At 43.3% G+C, this 22,488-nt stretch overlaps 1 protein-coding gene across 7 annotated transcripts in view; it reads right to left on the bottom strand.

Annotated features, from left to right (window-relative positions):
• Positions 1-22,488, bottom strand: part of PDZD2 (PDZ domain containing 2) — a 206,084-nt gene that overhangs the window by 47,066 nt on the left and 136,530 nt on the right. For 5 of the 7 annotated variants that reach the window (XM_061469554.1, XM_061469556.1, XM_061469555.1 and 2 more), the window contains 3 exons: positions 9,490-9,632; positions 8,708-8,840; positions 6,454-6,621 (listed from right to left, as the gene is read on the bottom strand). The exons of 1 other annotated variant lie outside the window; for it this stretch is intronic. In XM_061469554.1, coding sequence (XP_061325538.1) covers positions 6,454-6,621; positions 8,708-8,840; positions 9,490-9,632 — 444 coding nt within the window. Of the gene's footprint in view, positions 1-6,453; positions 6,622-6,821; positions 7,155-8,707; positions 8,841-9,489; positions 9,633-22,488 lie in introns of those variants that run through there. One more of the 7 variants, XM_061469561.1, reaches the window with a different exon arrangement.

Raw genomic sequence — 22,488 nt, 5'->3', positions numbered from 1 at the left:
TAAGTACACAAGAATACAGAATATGTATGAATTAAGTGTCTTTCATACCTGAATCAAGGATCTGAAGGCTCATATATTATACAGGCCACCTTTATTTAAGAACAGCACATCTCAAATGGGTTTTAACAAAGCCCAACCAAGACTGGACTGTATACGTGCTCAAGAATATGCAGATACACACACTGCAGATGTGATGATAATGACATTCACGCTAACTCTCAAATCCTACAGTCTTTATCATCCTTCTGTTAATCATCCTTATGTGAACCGCATGGCTGTGACAGCATCTCTCTTGTTCCAGTGCCATGAGGGGGTTATTTTTAGCTTGTTCATCTCCTTCAAAACTGGGAAGCTATCCAAACAGCCAAAGGAGAGACAGTCTGTACTGTATCTGTTGCTTTATGGGAAAAGCCCTCATTCACAAAAACAAAGACCATGCAGAACCTGTACTGTAGATAAACGTGTTTCTATTACTCTGCTGATTTGGCTTTCAAACATATCACACAGGAAGAACAAAAATTGCAACTCTGGGCACTGTGTGCACTGATACTTATGGTCATCTCAAAAAGGTTATCTTCCACCAGCCCAAGCAACAGGAGATACTTCACAGTTTGCAGGCTGCATCATACCTACAGGGAACCCTTCAGAGTACTAGCCTCTGGGTGAAACAGTTTTCTCTGGGCTTGCCTTTAACACAGAGGCAGTAGCAAGTGGCCCAGAAGGGCTGGGAGCCAGGCACACGGAAGGATGCGATTGCTGCTGAATTAGTCCCTCCTGACCTGAAGAACACATTCACATTAACGTCTCCTTGACAGGTCAATTTTAGAACGTGTGAAAACCAGTAATTCAATTGCACTGCCTCCCTGGGGGCCTTTCACCACTCTTCCTCCTCCCTGAGAACTCATGTGATGTGTGCCCACACCTTCCCCAAGCTCTTGCCATCCCTGCTCCACCACCATCAGCCCATCACTGAACACCCCCCTGGCAATAAGACAAACTGCAATTGCTTATTTTCATGTGATATGCCTTCTGGAAACAAGATAAGAAGAACAGCCATACTGGGCAACTATTTTGTCCCAAATATTTTGTCATTTTCTCTTCCCCAAATTCCTAACTACTTGTACACTAAAAGCTTATACTTGGAATCACACTGTAGGACCCAGTATCTGCTCAGCTACAGCATGATTGAAGGGCACTGCATGGGCACAGGCTCACAGATACGCTGGACAAGACTATCTCAGAAAGGTACAGCGCTGCCAGACAAATACAGCATTTACAGCTGAGCAGCAGCTCCAAGCCATGCTAAGGTACAGCTGGACCCTGCCCATGCCTGCCCCCACAGGGCAATGTGACACGAGGCAGGATCTGCAAACATTGCTAGCCCTCACGGAAAGGAGTTACTAAACCCTTCTCCAGGACCAGGTATGAGCCAAATCTCATACCAGCTCTTCATCTTCTCCCCACCACCACCAAGAAAATATTTCATTGCAAGGCAGATTTCTGCCAGCAAAAGGTCTTTCCTGCCTTTTTTCCCAGCCTTTTGGTGCAGTTTGAGGAGTAAGCAACCTCTTTTGAGGCTGCAGTGCCCTAATGGGAATGAACGCTCAAGTCCTCCAAGTAATGAGGGCCCCTCCCCGTGCTTTGCACACATTTAATTGTTGAGTTATGCTTCCTGTTCCTTCTCAATGCTAATGCTTTCTCTGAAATTCTCTCCCAGTGCTTCCAGAAGAACTTTTGACCCCAAGACTGTTTTTAAACTTACAGCATTGTTATCCTCTTCCTTATTATGCTTGCATGGCTACAGGTAATTACACATAGATCCCCTGGTAAGACAGAAAAGCTCATGACAGAAAATATGTAAGCAGTCCTACAGCTCAGATGAAAAATAAAAATGGGGAGGAAGGGGAGTTACACAAATGCATTGCTTTATATTCACAGAACAGGTTTATTTATCCATTTTCAGCTACATGTCTTGCAAAAAAAAACACAAGTGGGTTTTGGCAGGGATAAGGAAATCCCACTCATGCAAGAAACCTTTAACTGGAGACATCCTGTTTCTATTACTTGTATTAGAACCAAGACCTAGCTGGGTCATGGCTGTCTCTGCATGCAACAGAGTCCACTGCTCGTGTGAAGGTACACATCAAACACTTTAGGTCAATGCAACATGATTAAACATGAGCTAAAGGGGCTTGCCACTCCACAGCAGAGGGGTCATGCAGCCGAGGATGCTGCCAGAGGCTGTGCCTGCATGGTGAGCTTGGGCATAGGGAGGCAAATTGCCTCTCTTCCCAGCTTCCCCCCCATACGCATAGGGGTAACTATGACCTCCTTTCCCAAATAAGAAATTTCTCTCTTGTACAATTCCAATCTGTACGGAATAGACTCATCTCAGGGTGCTGCCTCCAGCGTTATAAATGGCAGATACCAATGGGAGAGAACAATATTAAGTACTGAGGCAGACACTCTTTTGTATTTAGTAACATTCTGCAATTTCAAGCCATTAATTTGAAGCTAGTTACTGAAGGTGAACACCTGAAAAATAAGGTACTCGGATCATCATATACTGAACAACAGAGCACTACCAGAAACAAAAGCAAAACACTTTTGAAGCAATTAAGGATGGCACATGTGTCTGTCTGGAGACCCAAAATGCCCTAAATTCATCAGACACTTGGCAAATTCTTGGCAGACCTGCTTTCTCTTTAGAGTTCATTTCCCAGGATGCTCTGCAAGCCAGCAATACAGTGACAGATTCAATTTCAGGCAACAGAAATACTTGGAAAAGTGAATTAGAATTGAAAATAAATCAAAGGCAAATACTATCATATCATCCTATTTCACTCAGACATAAATAATGACATTTTAAAATACCAACATCAACAGCTCAAGGCAAAATACGGACTGCGGGATGTGGGGAGGAAGGGTTTAAATCCCCGAAGTGCCTCAGGAAAATTTAGCATAACACGACTCTGTGGCCTGGTATTTTGTATCTGAAGTTAAGACACATTTTGGCTAAACTAGCTCTAAAAGAAATGCTCTTCAAGGATATTAATGGAATCCTTTTTCTGCCTGGCAGCACAAGTTTTATTGAAGTTAGAACTTTAAGGGATGTTTCCTGTTAAACAGGGCTTTACATAAGGAAACTGTAACAACAAAGCTCCAATTACATTTGTACTATGAAACTTTAATCAAGGGAGCACAACAAGTGGACTTTCAAGGAAGACTTAAAAGTGATTATTTCTCTTAAATTAGTTTTCAGGTGCCACTAAACTCTTCTGCTGTATCCCGGGGAAGCTGACCAGCTCAGATTATATTTCCCTCCCTGGAAACACTGGAGCAGAACTTAAAAGAGTTTTAAAGAACTTGCTCACAGAGAAAACTTTAGCCCCTAGAAATGAGACTGGAGAGTAAGACAGGTTGGAAGGAACCTTTTGGGGTCCCTGGTCCATTCTCTACCTCAAAGCAGAGACAACTTAGGTTAGGTTCCTCAGGGCCCGATTCAGTACATAACTACAAGGATGAAAATCTGCACGTATACCTCAGTTCAAGTGATTATTTTTTTCTGCTTTGCTCAGCTTTTTAAGCAATCAGGTGCTAAGGCATTAACAGCAAGTCAAATTATGGTTCTGAATACTCAGCACTGAATTATATTCATAGTTAAGTTAATAGCAACCCTAAGAGCTCCTGCAAATTTTGTACTATCAGAAGATAGTATGGAATTAGATAAGCACTGTGTTGGTCAGAAAAGGGACAGTGAAACCTCGGCTAATAATAAATCACTCTGAGTTACTTCTTGTTACCTATGCACCCAGAACCGGACCGCATCCCTTTGAGCCTCTACAAAGCCCTGCAAAGTAAACAAGAAAATTAATTAACCTCTCATCAGAGGTGAGAAAATGGTGGTAAGGAAGGTAACTCCTCATCAGAGCTGGACTGAGAATTGGTTTCAAATCTGAGAGGTCTAACACTTAAACTAAGACCACAGCTCCAGCTACCTGGTATAGACCTTGAGTACCACCCACTCACCTACACTGACCCAATTAACTGGTTAAAAATGGTCCGTCTTAGTTCCTGCTTTAATCACCAGTCACACTGACATCCTTACCTACAGTGCAAATATAATGGAATATATATGAAAGAGAAGATGTATCATCAAGAGAGTGGGAATAGCAAAGAACAGTAATTTCCAAAGCAATTTTGAAATAATCTGTATGACTATATATATACACATGTGTGTAAAATAAAATCAGGTGATACACCATGTTCATCCTGACCTTGAAATCAGCTTCTAAGCTTTGCTATGAAAAGCCCTTCCTATCTTGTCAGGTGGAAAAAGAAGACGTGTGAATTTTATCTTTTCCATACATTTACCTTCCTGCATCCTGCCTGGTGGCACGCAGGATTTGCTCAGCTCAGGCTGCTGTGAAGTGATAAGAATAGACCAGGCTGTGCATACAGTCAAGGGGTCTACACTTACAGACTGTCCTCCATGGGCTGCAGAGAGCCCTGTCTGCACTCCCAACTCTGAGACAGCAATTAGAAGGGGAATGCAAAGGCATCCTGTGCTTTGGATTAGAAGAAAAAGGATTTCATGTGCAGCTCAAGCCAAACAAAAGAGATGATGTTCTGAGAGTCACTAATAACTAATTACAAACCTCTGAATTACATTTCCACCAACACAAAAGAACTAATAGAAACAAAGAAGAAAAATAAATCTTGCTGCTATTCTTCTAATGTGTTTATTGCACCCAGATTTCTGTAATTTCCCCTCCATTCCCCAGTGCTGCATTATGAAAGTACAGAGCTACTGCTATCGGGGGTTAGACTGCCAGACAGGCAGGCAAGCAAACTGCCTCAGAACTGGGCTACCACCATTGCCAGCTGCAGCAGAACTGAGACAGACATGCGGGCAGGCTCCAAACTCATGTCCGTGCTGAAGGGCTCTGGGCAGGCTCCTGGGTCTTCATGGTGGCAAGCACCTCAAGCTTGCCCTAGCATTATGTTAATCTGGAAAAGAAACACCCAACAACAAAGCCACTGCTGAAAACCATGCAGAGCCTTGCTCTGGAATCAGGAGCAAAACAAGTGACAAATAGCATCTAGAATATACCAAAAGAGTTACTGGAATGCCAGGACCTGAATCCTGAAGCCACACATAATTTAAGTTTTGACAAAATTGAGTTTTACGTTTAAGCATTGCTGAGCCACGGCCTTATGAAAAACTATCAGAATTTGAAACATGATATATATAGGAATTTAAAGTATTTTGATGACCAAAAGAATGCCCACTCAAGTTAGCACACAACCACTACACCATGTTCAGCATGCAAAGCATCCCTGATTTGTTTATTTTTCTTTTCCTTCACCCCAAAAGAAGCACAGGAACAGAAGACAGTCTGGCACATGGAAGAGAAGACAGTGCAGAAATACCAAAACTTGTCACAGTAAAGAACTGTGCAATCATGAGGACTGTTATAAGCATAGAGTCAAAGAAAGCAAGAGATAACAAGCAGGTAAGAATTGAGCAGCAGCATCAGTTAGACTATAACATGAGACTTGTCCTGGGAAGCAGTATTTTTGCCCAGAAATGGGAAAGGATAAGAGTACAAAATCGAAACAAGTCACCAAATCAGCATCACATCAGAGCCATCCAAAGGTTTGAGAGATTTATTACAATTGCTGCAGAAAAGAGGGACAAAAAAGACAAGGGTAGAAAATAAGGTTAAGAGCGTCAAGTGAATCCACCTGCCTTCCCTGCCAGAAAACCAGCCTGCAAGCTCTTTAGAGTAGCAAATATAATTTTATTCTTTGTCTGTACAATACATCAGAAACTCAGAACACCAATGAAGTTTCAGAGTTGCTACATTACAAATAAATACAATGATCCACTTAATCTCTACTTAATGCAGCCCTGAAGGGAATGCAAGTGAGATTATTAACTGGCCACATTTATTCAGCAGAGCTTCAGTTGCAGTTCACAGCCAGAAATTCAACTCTCTCCCCTAAAAGTGTCTGTTGGCTTCAACAGAGCAAATAAAAACTTGAAGAGTTGGATCAGAAACTGTTAAAGAAGTTCAGTTACAAAAGGAGGGGAAAGCAGAGCATGTTACTAAGTAAGCACTGTGAGAGACTTTGCATCAGATCCAACAAAAGCACTGGAAGTGGTGGAAAACAATCCAGCAGCAGAGAGAAAAACAAAACCATGATTGCCACAAAGCTTGGAGGACACGAGAGCTTCAGCTCCCTGTGCTGGTGCTTTGCTGCAGAGATGGCAGATGCTGTGGTAGATTCCATCCCCATTGCAGCTTGTCACCCACGTCCCATGAAAAGAAGGGCTGGGTGGGATTGCCCTGTCTCGAGGACCTGCTTTGTGTCAGGCTGTAGAAGAATGTGACAGATGCAAAAGAGCACCAAGGGAGAGAGTGAACATCACACCAAAGCCACACTTACAATGACTGGTTTTTCAGGAGATGCATTCACTCCTTTCACATCTTCTTCTTCTGGCTCCTCGTTTTCCTTATTGTCAGTGCAAGAGACAGAGTCTTGGACTGAGCAAGTGCTAAGCAAGTCTGGCAAACTGGTAGATGGGTACTTCAGAAAATCCCCTTCAGCAGATTCCTACCCAAGAGACAACAAAATATGTTACATCACGTGCAGAAAACCATCAAAACCATGGTGAAACTGCTCCATTTCGTCTGCCCAGGAGACCTCTCTCGTAATCCTCCCCTCATTATATGTGCTCAAACTTTATTAGTTCAGTTATAAAAAGCAGACCCCATTTCAAAGCGCACATATAGTAAACATAGGCCAACGCACACCTAAAACATTTAGATTTCATACATGAGAATTTAAAATATATACTTCAGCAGCCTGCTCCTCCCCGCTTTGGTTTTATTAAATGTCACTGTGAGCAGATTAGGAGTTTACAAACCTCATTACTCATTTCATTGCATCCCAAATCACACTCTGCTCTCCTGCTCTCTCCCTGTGGATGTTCCCTCCACATGTTTTTCTATCTACATGCATAATAATAGACAGACAACCCTACTTAGGAGAACAAAATGAAAACTGACCCAACCGATCCTCTACCAACTCACGTCCTGATGCTTCAGGATTTGTTTCCAGTCTTTGGCACCTTTTTCAGGAAGCAAACACGTGCATCAACTGAAAGCAGTGGCCAGACAGATTCTCATTTTATTGCTCTCAGAACAAATGCTGTGTTCAAGAATGCTCACCAAGCCAAACTGCAAGGCTGCTTTCCCATACCAACAAATAATGCCGAGGGAGTTGCTGTGGAATACTTCACCTACTTACACCCTTTCTGAGACATGGCAGAGGCTGGATTTCCCACTGCTTGCCTTTTCAAGTCTTCCTCCCAGGGACAAGAACACAGCCCAAGTGCACAGAGCACAGGCCAGACAGATTCACAGCCTGATCAGGAACGTGAAGTTTTACGCTGTCCACTTATTCACGTTTATTATTTTGATGCAATCATCGCATGAACAAGCAAATAACTTTAAGGAGAAATTTATGCAGTCTACTGCCTTGTGTTTTGGCAGAGAGTCCAACTGTCTAAAGGAAATACAAAATGTACCTACTTCAGGTCAAAGCATGCTGTTTCCAGAGTAAACACCAGTGGGGTTAATACCAGGCTGTGAGCCTACAGAAGGTCTTCAATTAACTTCACTGTCTAACTGAAATGTTAAGAGAATTTATAGGCTCTTCACTTTGAATTTGGTGAGATAGAACCTCTTCTCCAAAGACATGTGCATAAAGCATGCTGGTTAGCCAAAACCCAGGCATTAAACCTGCAGAAACCTGCATCAGGTTGGCTGGGGCAATGTAAAGATGAATCCAAGAAAAAGTTAAAAGACACTGATACAGTGGCTTGCTGCAACTTCATCCTCCACCTGGAAATGCAGGCTTATCAGCGGCCCCTTTGTCCCAGGATGCTTCTGCTACCACCCCAAAGGCCCACCTGCAGGCAAGTCCTTCTTTGAGACCCCAGGCACTTTTGGGACCTGGTTGGCCACCCACCAAACACCTACATCAACCCAAGCAAGGCTACAGCAGGCTGTAGTCCAGGCAAGGGAACAAACAGGGGTGGGCAGGATTTTCTTAAACAAAGGAAAAATATTGTGTAATATCCTCTCAACCTCTCCTGCAATGAAAGCAGAACGAAGAGCCCAACTGATAAATGAGTTCCACTCTCATTTCCCTGAAATTTCACACTCCTTTATCTTCAAGAGCTCCACTCCAAGCTATTACTAAGGACAAAATAAAGAACTCGAGCCAAGAGATCATCATTGAGAGACCTCAGGCACACAGACAGGACAAGAGTTGAGAGCTATGAAGGCTACACAGGCAGGAAGCAGGAGAGGCTGAGAACAGCCTGCTTTATTTAGCATATATTTTAACAAAACGTCTTTGGCCAAAACTTAAATAATGTCTGCATGAATAAATACAGACTCATTTGCACACTGAATGACACTGAGAATACAAGCAAATCATTAAATTGATCTATACCCTGCTGATTTGCCACAGATTTATGGCAGCTACTGATCTATTCCCCATATCTGTGTGTTAAATTTAGGGGAACAAGTGTGTACATGCCATTCCCCATCAAAACTAAGCCCTTTCCACTCAGTACTTCACAAACCCTTATGGATACACACTCAGGAGATCACCAAGGAGAGGACTGTACCTTGCTAGCGACCACCAGCTGCACCAGGCCAGCAGCTGAGCGAAGAAGAGCCACAGCATCCTGGTGGGAGAGCCCAACCAGCGACTGCCCGTTGATCATGAGGAGCTCATCGCCCGCCGTCAGCCTGCCATCCCTGCGAAACAAAGCAGGAACACAGAGCTGCAGGGCGGTTCTTCCCCGGGGCCAGGCTACATGCAGTGGGACATGAAGGCATGGATGAAATGATCTGGCTCATGCTAAGCTTGCATCAATTGGTACTATGGGTTTTGCTCCAAAAAAGTGGCTCAAAAAGGTGCCCAAGAAAATTATTGTTATAAGAAGAGCCATTCCACCCTCTTTGCAGGCCTGAGACCCCTCAAACCTTCTCTGTGCCCCCCTGGAGAGAGTCAGGGAGGAGAAGTGAACCCTGTCTCCACCCCATCAGGAACAGGGCCTGGCAGGGAGCAGTCTGGGTTGCACAACCCACACTCATCCACTGCCAATCCCATGGGAAGGCCCATCTTCCAAAAAGGGACTTGGTGAAAAAGCCCCAGCAGCCATCAGGCTCCTTGATTTATGCTACATCACCAAGCAAGTGTTTGAGCAGTCTATAATTTGGGCTAAACACGCTGGAAGAAGTTTCAGTGACCAATTACAAAAACAAGTTTTTAAGCTTAAAGTGCCATATTCTCACCCTCACACAAAGGGAGGGCAAAACCCCATGCGTCTCATGAGTCTGGTTAACAGTGATGGCCACGGATGCCCCATGACACCCACCCCCACATCCACCACCATTGCCTCACCTGTGTGCAGAGCCTCCTTCCTCCACATGGGTGACAATGATGCTGTGAGGGGATCGCTTTGACCCTCTGCCTCCCGTTATCTGGATTCCCAGCCCGTCTGTCCCCTTCAGAATGTGCATCTTCCATATGCGGCAACCTTCTCGCTGAGAGAAAACGTGCAGAGAGTCCTTGAATTTGGATTTGGACACTGAGAGAGGGCTGGGAGGGTACAGTGGGGAGCTATTAGCACCTTGCTGCCCATCACTACGTATCTGTATAGCTCAAGCTATATGGGTGGTTTTGCTGAGCTTTGCTGTGTTAGCTGAGGTCCAAGCGAAGCAGGCAGAAAGAAGAAGGCAGCACAGAGAAGGATCAGTAGAGATTGTAGAGATTTCCTTGCAGGGCTGTTTGCAGCTTTTCTGAGCCACGCAGAGGTCCTGCTCTCAGTGCCCCGATCCTTCCCGAAGCAAACAGCAGTCTCAAAACCCATCACCAAAACTCAAGGATGAGCGGTGCAGGGTTGCAGAGGAGCAAGACATTGTTCAAGTGGGACCTTGTACACCCAGTAGTGATGCTGCTATTACAGCAGGGACCAGACTGGCATCACACTGCAGCATTTCCCCCCTCCAGGGGAGTTTGCAGGATTTGAGATATAGGAAAGAAAATACCAGCTTCAAATTATCAGCTGCCAATCAAATATTTCTTATTGGACAGTTGTGTTACAGACTGTAAGTAATAGATTTACCCACCACAGAGAATAACTTTTCAGTTTAAACAAGTTAATAAGCCATGTTTATGACATCTTTATTCATTTTTTTTAAATGATCCTAAGTATTTATCCAAAAGAGCTTTACAAACTCTAGAGTAATACAAGTGCAAAAGCTAGCTCCCATGAGTGCTACCAGCAGGATGGGGCATAAGTAAACACAAGTGTGGCAGGTATCAGCAGAGGAAAAAAGGAAAGAGAAAACCAAGCAAGCAAGCAAGCAAGACATGTAAGACAACTGCCAGGACTCTCTCAGAGAAGGGAATAACCAGGATAACAGAATTATGAGAAACCCTAGGAAGTTTTCAAGCTTGCAAGACAGCAAAATGCACAATTTGGAGGCAATTTTTAGGCCATGTGTTGTAGCCACCGGGTACCAGGTCAGCTATTTCCAACGGGGTCTGTTATGCACACAAGTAACGTTCTCACAGTACGCAAACAGCTAAGTAGCAAAGATGATTAAAATTTCATGCCAAACTGTGAAGAGCATGTACAATTGCTGCCTGTTTCTAAGAAGTGAAACTGCTAAATATATCAGCAAACCCAAGGGTTGTGGCAGCAACCTGCAGATTTTAGGTTTATCAGAGCCTTTATTAAGTGAAGACACATTTTTGTTTTTACCTTATCACTGGGACCCTATGCTGAAACTTTTAACTTCAATGCAAGATGCAGTTTTGCAGATACAAGAACAAAGGGGTCAGTATCTGCCCTGATATCTTAAGAACAAAGTGAAAAATAATAACGTTATACAGCCCCTAGAACACAGGTAGAAGAAACAGGGAAAAACAAACCAGGTGTCTTAAGAGGCAACCCAGAAGATTGAGGCTGAAAACATCCACACCTGTGGGTAATTTGTTAATTTGAAAGTCACGCATGTGGGCAATATTCCAACATGTTTAACTGGGATCCTCAGTGCATCAATAAAAGCCCTGTCTCCCGCTGAATAACAGGACATGCCAGGACAGAGAATACTTACAAGATAAACTAGAGTGATACATGAGACATCGTGTTAAACGCAGGGGCAAGAGTCAACTATATTTATCTACTTAAAAACCAGAATTGAGCTACAGCACGAAAATGCTCCAGAGAGGCTTTCTTGCTATAAAGTACCTTGCACTCATAATGAAAACAGTGTAACAGTGAAACGCAATCTCTCTGCCTCCCCCAGTCTAGTCGAGGCTGTAATGATGACCATCTATTCTCCCCGCAAGATGCCACTCCGAGTGTCCCATTGTTGAATCCAGTTTGGAAGCAGACCCTCCAATAAAGTTTAACAATGTGGTCATAAAATTGTGTTTAATGGTTTGCAAAAGCTTTCTGGAATGCAAGTTATTCAAAGGCCCATGATGTGCAGTGCCTAGTTTGCATTCCTCAGCACTCCTCACTATCCTACATCGTATTATTAAAAAATCCAAAATTTATTCTTAACTGACCCACTCTCAAACATTGGTTTACATAGTAAAGCACATGGCAAGACTCTGCTGCTCTTGATGCAAACACCATCTTATTCCCCTTGAACTCCCACTGGAATCAAAAGCACTTGCAAAGTAAAGCATTAGCTGGTCCGAATGCAGATGGCAGAGTGCTGCCACAATAAAGACAAGGAAACCATGTGGCACACACCCAAACATGTATCTCTTTTTACTCATTTTCAAATGACATGGTCACCATCTCCTGTATAAGAAAAGGCTGTCCCTCGAGTCCCCACCAGTCAGCTGCATGCATTTCACTGGGATAAACAATTCGGTGCTGACTAGAAATCAGATCCCTTCACTGCTCTTTACCTCATAAAACATTCATAGCTTTACATTTAACCATGTTCTACAAAGCAAAGGCCCCCCACGAATACACAAGTACCTTCTAGCTACGTCACTGCAAGATTTTGAAAGCTAAGTATTAAAAAGTAGAATGCTAGCCTTCGCTTGAGACCTCTGGGAGAAAGCAGAAACCCCTTCCTTTCCCTATAAAGCTGCTATCTCCTTTGCAGAGAGCAGCAGAGGATACTTCACAGCCAGCCACAAAATGCTGCTATTTTGAATGTGCATCTTACGTCACTCCATTGCAGGAAAGCCTTAATAGTAAAGCTCTGCCAATTCCAAGGATTTGTAAGTGCATTTAAATTTTACTTAAAAACAATTTTCTTGAGTTATTGGAGATTCCCAGGTTCAACAATACAAAGCCTAAATGTTAAAAAAAAAAAAAGGAAGGAAAAAAAAAGGTTTAAAAACAAAAAGGCAGAGTGATGCATGTCTTTAATTTTGAAGTTTTTAAAGGCTCATATTTTCAAGCTTTTCTTCATAAACAAAGAGGCTAGAAGCTCACGACTTACAATACCCATGGGAGACTCCAAGTGCAGTTAGATTTGGCAGTTTGCAGGTCTGATGTCACTGTCCTCAGAGCCTGCATAATCCCTGCACAGAGGAGGATGAGTTTAACTGCTGACCAGTCTTCTCTGATGAGTTGCACAATTCTGGTTGCTGCTTGACAGTTGCCAGTTGCATATTCCTATTAACATCTGAACTTTTCCACCCTCTCAGAATTAATTCCCACAGCTTCATTTATATATGACTTAGTATAATCCCCCCAGTTTTGTTCATAAGTGACACAATAAATCTTCACATGTGCACCTACATCTCTGAGTGCAAAAACATTTCAAGCACAGAGATACGCTAATGCCAGTCCAGCCAGGTATCTTCAACTCCAGACATCCTCAGCAAGGACAGAGAGAGAGGCACTACTAGCGTCAATTGCAGACAGGGACTAGGCAATACCCAGGTCACTCACAGGAAGAAGGAGATCAACCTATACCCCTTAACTAAAGGCAGGTCATAATAATATCAACACTTGAGAACCCAAGCAGAAAGGGCTCACTAGATAACACGGGCTGAATACCTGTATATGATAATCCAGAAAATTCCATTGAATTCATTTGAGATTTAGCAAAGATGGACAATCAGAAAGACACCCATGGTTGTTTTGAGAGTGACGAATGAATAAGAAGCCAAATTCCCCTTTAGATATTTGTTTCCCATCTCCTGGAAGCAAATGTTAACCCTGCTCAGATCACCGCAAGGACTTTGCTTGTTAACCCAGAGCAGCAGCAGCCAGCCTATGCAGAAGGGCTGTGGACTCCCCTCAATAGAAGGGTTTCACGGATGCAATGGACCAACACTCGTCAAAGATGGTCTCAGAGGAGGAAATGAGTCCCTTCAAGACCTCCATTTTTTAACTTCCCTCACATAGCAAGCAGAAACACAAATGGCTAGGTCAGGTTACAGCTGGGCTAATGGCTGTTTTCTGTTCTCTGTAGTTACATCACCTTTAGGCAATTCAACTTTCCTCTTAACTCGGCTGTTTTGCACAGGCAGCCCTTTGGACCAGATTTTTCCACTTGAAGCTGATCAACTTCAAAGTGCCTGAGCTACAAATAATTAATTTTTTTATTTATTTATTTTTTTTAAGACAGTATGAATATTCTACTTGGATTAATCGCAAGTGGGGGAAGAAAATGGGCTATCTTATGTAACAGACCGCAACTGAGAATAGAGAATACAGTTGGCAGCTTCAAGTGGGTCCCCACAGGCCATCCTTCTCCACCGTGAAGCCATTGTGCATCAGGCAGCCTCTGTTTGGAGCGAGCCCACATCTGGAATAAACTAGCATGGTGCAGATCAGAAAGGAAGCACACTGCCAGCGCGACGTGGGGAAGCTCGCCTTCTGCCTGCTCCAAGTGCATACCATCAAACGCTCCATTTCATAAGCACATCATTAATAAAACAAAAAGGAACGTTTTTTCCTTGGAGTGCAGAGAAAAATAAATAAATAAAATAAATACATAAATAAATAAAAAAATAAATTGGAGCCGTTCTTTTCCCCTTTTCTTTCACCAAGCTAATTGCAGGGGAGTAAAAAGGCGTTTGACTGATTTTGACTGTACTGTGTTCAAGAAGCTGCAAATCTACATATACAAAGGAAAAATTGCTTTGAAATCTCATATTAAAGCAAAGCTTGGCAGGAACAAGGTGTAAACAAATGGAAAACAGAAATGTAGTAAGTAGTTACAAAGCCAGACAGTAAAATGGAAAACGTAAAATAGTTGTCTACAAGAAAAAAAAAAAAAGCATTTTCTGTCACAGCAGCAATTCAGCTGAACCGGGTGTAAATACATAATAATTTTTAAATAACAACATAGGTAAGTCCTGATGAGAATACCAATGGCCACACTAGGTCTGTATGCACACACTGGCTGCCCTAACACAGCCCATAGGTTGTTTCCTTCCCTCTGCATTTAAACTTGGATTTTTACTGCAGGGACTGGTTCCCACTTACAAACTTCACATGTTTTCCCTGTAGCAGCAAAAGAAGCAAACAGCAAACTCTTCCTCACTGACCACAAAGCTACTTTGGAAATGTTATAAGCTGCATGCATTAAAATAATTTCAATAGGCTTCACAGGAGCTGGCTGCCAATGCGCTGATCACACATGGCTGAAAACCAGCACAAACTTCCCCAAACAGAATGCAGATTGCAGTATATAAGCAATTGCCTTCAAGCAGCAAATAGTGCAGCATCCTCCTCCACGGCACCAGGGAGTACACTGGAGTGGCCACACCAGCACACTGCTCCCCAGCACCCTTCTCTGATGTGGGATAAATTAAAAGCACTGCCCCTAGATGCCAGCCCCACTTTGGGTCAAATCGTGCCTCCTCCCACTATTCCCATTCCCCAGCAGGAGGGTATGAGAGAGAGGTCGGTAGCTGGTGAATTAACTTTGCACATACCAGGTGAGTAGCTCAATGCGTCAATCTCAGGATACAGTCAAAAGTCATCACTCTTCACATCCCAGGTTATTAGCATGAATGACTCAGTACCAGGAAATCATGCCAGCATCTGATTTTTGCAGATTCTTAACAAAGCAATTATTTCATTAGTGGATATTTTTCATCTGATCTTAACTAGGTTATTTTTAAGGCTGATGTGACAGCAGGACTCCTGCTTTCATCTGCTACCTCAGGTTTTGTTTTCATTGTAGTACAAGCAAGATAAACAGCTCCAAGACAAACCAGAGGGGGAAGAGGAGGGAAGAATCTGAATTCCTTTATCAATAAATTATTCCATGGCAGGAGCTCTTCATCCATCCCTACTGCTTATGAAAGTTTATTGGCTCTGAGCCACTGAAGTCTTTGGCTTCCACCTCTGCATGATGCAGGTCATGCAGTGGGTGTCTCCTACACCACTTGAAAGAAGCGGAGGGGGAAAGCCCCCAAAACCCAAGTAGCCCTTAATATGAATTACACAGTGTTGACCATATGAACTTTCCATGTCCTTAAAATAAATAGGAGCCAGTAGCACAGACACAACTGCAATTGCATTCAAGTGTCCACTGCTGATCTAACAAGTCCCCTTGTTTGGACAAACAGCCGCCAGACACTTGGCATGCTTTCACTGAAATGTGAGTACTTTCCCCATGGAAAGAGAAGCATCCTAGGGGGATAAAGCCAGGGGAGCAGTCAGAAGTAAAATCACACCCTCCCCCAAACACAAACACATAATTAAAATACACAAAACAGGCATCACAGCAGAGTGGATGAAAATTCGGTGACTTACAGCAGACTGTCCCCCAGGGATCCATCTCCTGAGACAGACTGCTTGTTGACATCACTTCCTTGGCAAGGGCTTTAAACATTTTATCAGCCATTGCAAGCACCTGAACTACATCATCACCTCTTACAAAAATCTGCTGGAGTCATTTGTCATCCTGAGCCATCACCATCTGGATTGCACCTCTCCAGTCTGGTCCCCTCTCGCCGTCAACTGAAGCTTTATAGCAAGATTAGCCAAAGGATTTCTCAGTTATCCCTGACCCTGGAGAGCTTCAGCCAGCAACTGCCCCTGGGGAAATTAGTCTTTCAAGGGTTACAAGATGCCTGCATTCCCTCGAGTATCATGCCCAGTCTTATTCTCTTGATGGGCTATTGGGAATGGCTGGTTGGTTAGTCTGAAGATTCTCAGAAGATAGCCTTGCTGCCTATTGTAGATTAAAGCCCATCCTAGAGTAAGTCACCACTAAAGAAGGGGCTCTCGTGGGCACTGTTATTACATCTGTTAGTGACAGGAATCCTTTGGGTTTTCTCAGTGGTTTCAGCACCTTGCCTCAAAAGTTGAGTGTATGTAGCTTGATAGTCACAACTATACCTGAAACATTACAGTACTAAGCAAACAGCATACTCTTTTTTTGGTATGTCCACTTGGTTTCAAACATTTGAACTTAATGATTAAACACAAAATTGTGTGAACTTAACATTTCAGCTAAAGCCAGTCCTTTGCATTCCAGTTTTATGCAAATGCAAAAACGAAGAAAACACTTTGTGTAAGTGGGAAATGCTTTTATACTGGTGCTCTCACCTACGGTTTGTGAGCATGGCTGAGACCTCCTGTAACACCACCATGTGCTGCCTTTGGGGATAGCTCATTCCCAAGAGTGAGGACACCGTTTCAAGATGACACATTAAAACCAACTAATTACAATTTGCAACTCTATGCCCAACCCTCCACTGCACCCTTGAAAAATTTAATCTAAAGACAGAATAAAAGGACAGATTGCTATTCAAAATTAAAATCTACAGCTGCCACAGCTGTAGCTATCGCTTAAATCACAGCAAAGAAAGGCAAAACCTTCACTCAGTGAAAAAAATCTGGCAGCAAATGATACTTAACCCCAGAAAGTCAGTTGTGATGATGGCTGTTTTATGGCAAGGTGGAACATAACTCGCAGCAAAAAAAAAAATTAACTGTAATTTCACTACCAGTTACATCAAAGCATTCCCTAAGCAAGCCAGCAAGGCCAAGTTTTGTCAGCGTCGTACAGCTACAATTAAAAGACAGCCCTTGTCCCTAAGAGAGTTTACAACCCAAAACAGGCAAGCGAGGGGGAAGACGTGCTTATCACCATGCACATTAAAACTTCAAGACAGTAGATAGCCCCAGGATTCATGCTAATGAAATCTGGAAGCAAACACAATAGATAAAAAGACATTAAGAACAGAAAGAGATTCTGAGGAAGACCTTTACATGACTAAAGGTGTCTACATTAAAAACTAAAATAGAGTTATTTATGTCTAGAACATGCATCATAAAAAAGTCCCATAAAAGCCTTGATGAAACAGTAATTACTGCTTAGGTTGCCAAAAAAAGTTGATGTAAAGCAACTTAGCTTCTGTACCTTCAGTGGAGTACCTTGCTCACAGCAAGGTTTTCATTTTGGTACTGCAAGTGGATGAGATTTTTTTTTTTTTCATGTTTAAAAAAATAGTAAAATGCTTAAAGCTGGTACATTATTTGAAGTCTCATGTTTTGATTCCTGTAACCTGCCATTAGCCTTCCTCACCTTAAAGGAGCCTTCCAGTACCTAAAGGGGCCTACAGGAAAGCTGGAGGAGCTTTTTATAAAAGCAAGTAATGACAGAATAAGGGGGAATGGCTTTAAACTGAGGAGAGAAAAAAAAGAGGAGAGATTTAGGTTAGATATTAGGAAGAAGTTCTTTACCATGATGGTGGTGAGGCCCTGGCACAGGTTACCTATCCCTGACAACGTTCAAGGCCAGGTTGGAGAGGGCTTGGAGCAACCCGCTCTAGTGGAAGACATCCCTGCCCATGGCAGGGGTTAGGAGCTGGATGAGCTTTAAAGTCCCTTCCAACCTAAACCAGTTTATGACTCTAAGATTCCACCTGGCAAGATAAGGAGTATTTTCCATTAACCAAAAAACAAGTTAAGGCTGGCATTTACCAATGGTTTTCCTAACTACAAAGCAAAATGCAATTCAAAAATGCTCGTCCTTTCCCAAGATGTGCCATCTTAGTAGGAAAGCAATAATGGGCCCCAAAAAAGGAGGAAGTCCCTGATAAAATGAAACCAAGTGCTGTGCAGTTTCAGCAATACAAAGCAAGTGCTGGCCAATCTTTTACATACATGCATGCATATATGCACTTGTGTATAAACTCATGAGCCTGGAGATGGTTGTGGTCTACGTAAGCTGGGTTTAGCTGGTCTGTATGATAGCAAAGCTGGCTAGGAATGCTAGCTAGGCATTAACATCCCCTTGCCTTGCCTGCTCTCTTCTTTTAATAGATGGTACACCAACTTCAGAGAAACAGCAGACACACCTCATGGGGCCACCAGATGCAGACTGGTTTCCATCCTCGAAAGGCATCCCACCACATCCCCACATTGCAGTGCTACTACCAGCCCAGGAGACCTGCTGCACACCCTGCACTTCTCCCATGCTATGTATTTCTCCCAGTGGAGAAATGCCCAAATGCAAAGCCCCAGCCTCTCTCACCTATTTCTCTTCACTACTAAAACCTTCACTCTGCCCAATCTCCTTTACAGTTCCCACTGGTGACTGCTGAATTTGGATCTGGATTTCAACCTCTTAGTAATCCAGATGCTTATACAGAAGCAAGAGGGTTCTGGAGGTGTCTTTGTTTTGCTTTTAATGGTTGGTGTTTTAAGGACTTTTCAGAGCATCCTGCTGGGACTGGAGGAAGTAAAGGTGGCTGGTCTGCCCAGGTACACTTCATCTCCAGCCAAACTTCCTCTAGCTTCATCAATGAAAGCCTCATGTCACACCAGTCAGATCTGGATCAATTCAAGTCCCCTTTGAAAACTACACTCCCATCCCTCAGACTTGTAACCTTCACAGTCCGACTTACGATCCCTGCCTGTTGCCAGAGGCGTCTGGCTACCTCTGGGTACTTCTTAGGGGCTGAAGAGCTAAGGAGCAGTCCACAGCTCTTCCAAAACCACCACAGTAGAGACACCGAGAACTAAACCAAGGGATTCTGTCCTACTGGTAAACGCAGAGAAATCACAAAACTGATACATTGCAAAGAAACCTCAGTTTTTCATTTTCTTCATCAGTTTTTGGCTGACTCCAGCAGCCCCTCCCCATATTGCTCTTTCATCTGTGCTTTTATAATTACCAGCCTTCAAAAATATGCCATCTCAGATGACTGAATAGAAGTAAATTTTGATTTCTGTATTTGGGCTTATCTTCCCAGGATGTGACGGACCATTACTCCAGCTCAGAGCTGCCCGGTCTTAAATCACTGCCCACAACTCCCACTGCAGCCAGTCTGGGTCCTCTGCAAAGGCAGTCTTCCAGAACTTTGAGATATTCCTCCCAGGCAGATACAACCTTGTGCTTTGAATTCCCACATTTTAGAGGGCGTTTAGGTTCATCCTAAAAATATTGCAGCATAACTTAACCACCTGTAAACATTAAATGCTGCCTGCTAATTGACAGGTACAATATTTACTGAGGGTTACATACCAGCAAACAGCCTGGCAGATTTGTTTATACATAGCGATAGCAATGCCAAGCGCAAAGACCAAGATATGGGAGATGAAAGCAAGCCTGAAGAAGGGTACTGATACATGCACACAAACCAGTAACACAGGAATCTCCTGGCAGGTTCACTTGACAAACAGTGTTTGTTTCGTCTCTCGTTTCACGACTCAGCATTGCTGTTATTAGCAGCACACAGAGAGAAAACAGGGGAACAACTGTTCCTCCAATTCACGGGAGAGGAGGAACCCTGAAAACAAATGACACTGAAGACACAGGGATGCCTCAAAAGCACTCCCAACATCCCCAAAGCATCAGCTGCAAGCTGGCCGCTGGGTTTAGTACAGCACCGGCTGAAAACACACATATCCAGTCCAAACTCCTCTCCCCTGTTTTGTTTAGAACTTCAAACTAAATTTCTACAGGGAGAAAAAAAAAAAAAGGTATTTTCTTGGACTCCATGTTCCAATTTCAGTAATTCTCCACTCTGTGTCCTGGGGCAGAGGAGGAGGAAGGAGCAGTGGGGAGGACAGCAAAGTCCTGCACCGGTCACTGAGCAGTTTCTCCAAGTCTCTCCTCCCACCTGAAGCTGGCCACTTCCAGCTCCACTGGAGGCTGGCTCTCGTCCTCTCAAAGCAAATATAGTGCTCCCCAAAGGCACTGGGCTGACAGCCCTGGATATTCAATTAGCCAACATGTGGAGGAGATGGTGAGCATGGGGCGGGCAGTGGGGATGGAGCTGCTTTCCCCATGGAGACGGTGCCCTGCCAATGTACCTCATCCCTGCTCAGGAGGAGATAACTCATCCTGCGGCTACGAGATGTTTGGCTCAGGCTTTGAAGTCTGGAAGGAGGCTGCAACTTCTGACACGACATCCTGGATGCTGTTTTCAAAAGACTCCTGACACGACTGGATCTCACATGCCTGAGTGCCAGGTCACGCTTTGAAAATGGAGCTGGAAGTGAGATTTGAGGCTCCCAAGTGTATTTATTCCTTGCCTTATTTTAAACAAACAAAAAAAAACCCAAACAAAAAAAAAAAACAAACACCCAAAACCAACAAAAAACCAAGACTCGATTTTGAAAACTTTCTTCACTGTCACTATTCAATGTTTAGTAAGAAATTGAATTAACCCACTCATTACTCTGATAGCAGCTACCCCGTGGATCTTGAAGGGATGGGTTTCTAAAGGTCCCCGCAACCTTAAAAAGCGAAGGATGATAAAGGCATGCTGTTCAGGCTCCAGCTATTCATATTTCTCCTCATTCAGATGTCAGGAAAACGTACTGACAAAGAGAGGTCATATTTCCAAATAAAATATTAGGAGGGGGCAGAGAGAATTAAAAGAAAGAGAGAGGCAATTTTACTAAATGGCTGTGCCTCCCAACAGACTCCATGACAGATACACCACAACTGAACAGATTATAGTTCTTAAATTTTCAGCAACTCAACTATGCTTTTACATTTCAAGGAGCCACCTTGTATGTGCTTTGCATTAAAAATGTATTTATTGCTCACATTGATACATACATGTTCTGAATTTAACAATTTGCTTCAGACCAAAATAACTCAAACCATCAAGGTACCTCTAGCACAGGATGGCTCTGGATCAAGAGTTTCTTTTTCATATGCACATGTATATATATATATATATATATGTTGGCTTTTCACTTCCTCAAAACAAACTCTGATCATCTTCATTTATAACACCTGTTTAATTAGGTGCCTTCAGAACAGATTCAAGAGTTTTTATATGGACCAGAGCTTTCAAAATACTGCAGGATTTCTTTATTTAAACTTGTAATGTTTTCTTTCAGAGAGACTGCAATTACAAGGCTTGCAGAACAGTACACAAACGCCCTGTTCTGTTCCACAAAATCCAACATGTCTCCCTGATGGGAACAGCAGCTTTTCTCAATTACCTTTCTTTAGGACCAGCATTTTTTAAAATTGGTTTTTACCCCTCTGATGTACTTTACATTAAATCTGTGTAAGTTCACAACCACCATCACCACCACCCTGCAGTAGTACTGGGGGGCACTAATTCAGAGGACACATTTAAACTCCTGCTTTTCTCTACAGAATTTAGTGATGAGACGTCCTCTCGTACTGCTCTATTATCAGCTTTGAAGTCTTAAAACCAAAACCAGCTGCTGCAGCAAGCCCCAAGCCCAGCAAAGCAGCGTTCATCTGTTTATACTATCAGTGTCTCTGGAAAGATTGGCAGACAGCTCTTCTGGTGATAGATGCATACTGAAACCTGATCAAGGCTCGGGATGTTTTTCTCCATCCAGCAATGCTGCAATTCTAGCCAGGCGACAAACCCCCGAGATCTCCATTAGGAAGAAGAGAGAAGCAATGAAAGCCCCAATCCCACTGTCATCCCAAACATTAACAAATCGTCCATCTCATCAACTCAAGAGAAAAACTCACAATAACTTCCATGTGGTTCCCAAACACTGGCCAAGCAAGTTTTGTAACACTGTGGTCTGGTGCATCAAAAAAGGAGGCTTCAATTCCAACATTAACAAGAGCTTTAAGGTGCCATTAAGCTCAGACAAAATGAAGCCCCAAAGGACAAAATGACAATGTTCCACTGACACGTCCTGCCCTGATGGTGTAAGGTCATCAGCTGTCTCAACAAAAGAAATCTTGAGGCTGGCACTGACATATAAGGACCTTGCCCTGCATCACAGATGGAGTATGACAGAGGTTTCTCACCATTATTATTTAATAATAATCATTCTCCCCCCGTTTTTTGGACCCCATCCCACAGCTTGGCGCCTCGACAGCATGGGTTGTCACCCAGAGAGGCTCAGCCTGAGGATGGAGTACTGAAACCAGGGAAAACACTTGAGATGTTCCCTTAATTCACCTGCACGCCTGCTGCTTCCTTCTCCAGAAAACC

Source organism: Pezoporus flaviventris, unplaced genomic scaffold (assembly GCF_033815535.1).
Source record: "Pezoporus flaviventris isolate CSIRO_AGI_PZ_B2104156 unplaced genomic scaffold, CSIRO_AGI_Pfla_v1 ptg000057l, whole genome shotgun sequence".
Lineage (NCBI taxonomy): Eukaryota > Metazoa > Chordata > Aves > Psittaciformes > Psittacidae > Pezoporus > Pezoporus flaviventris.
The sequence above is the reverse complement of the archived record's forward strand: the minus strand, read 5'-3'. Positions and strand labels throughout refer to the sequence as shown.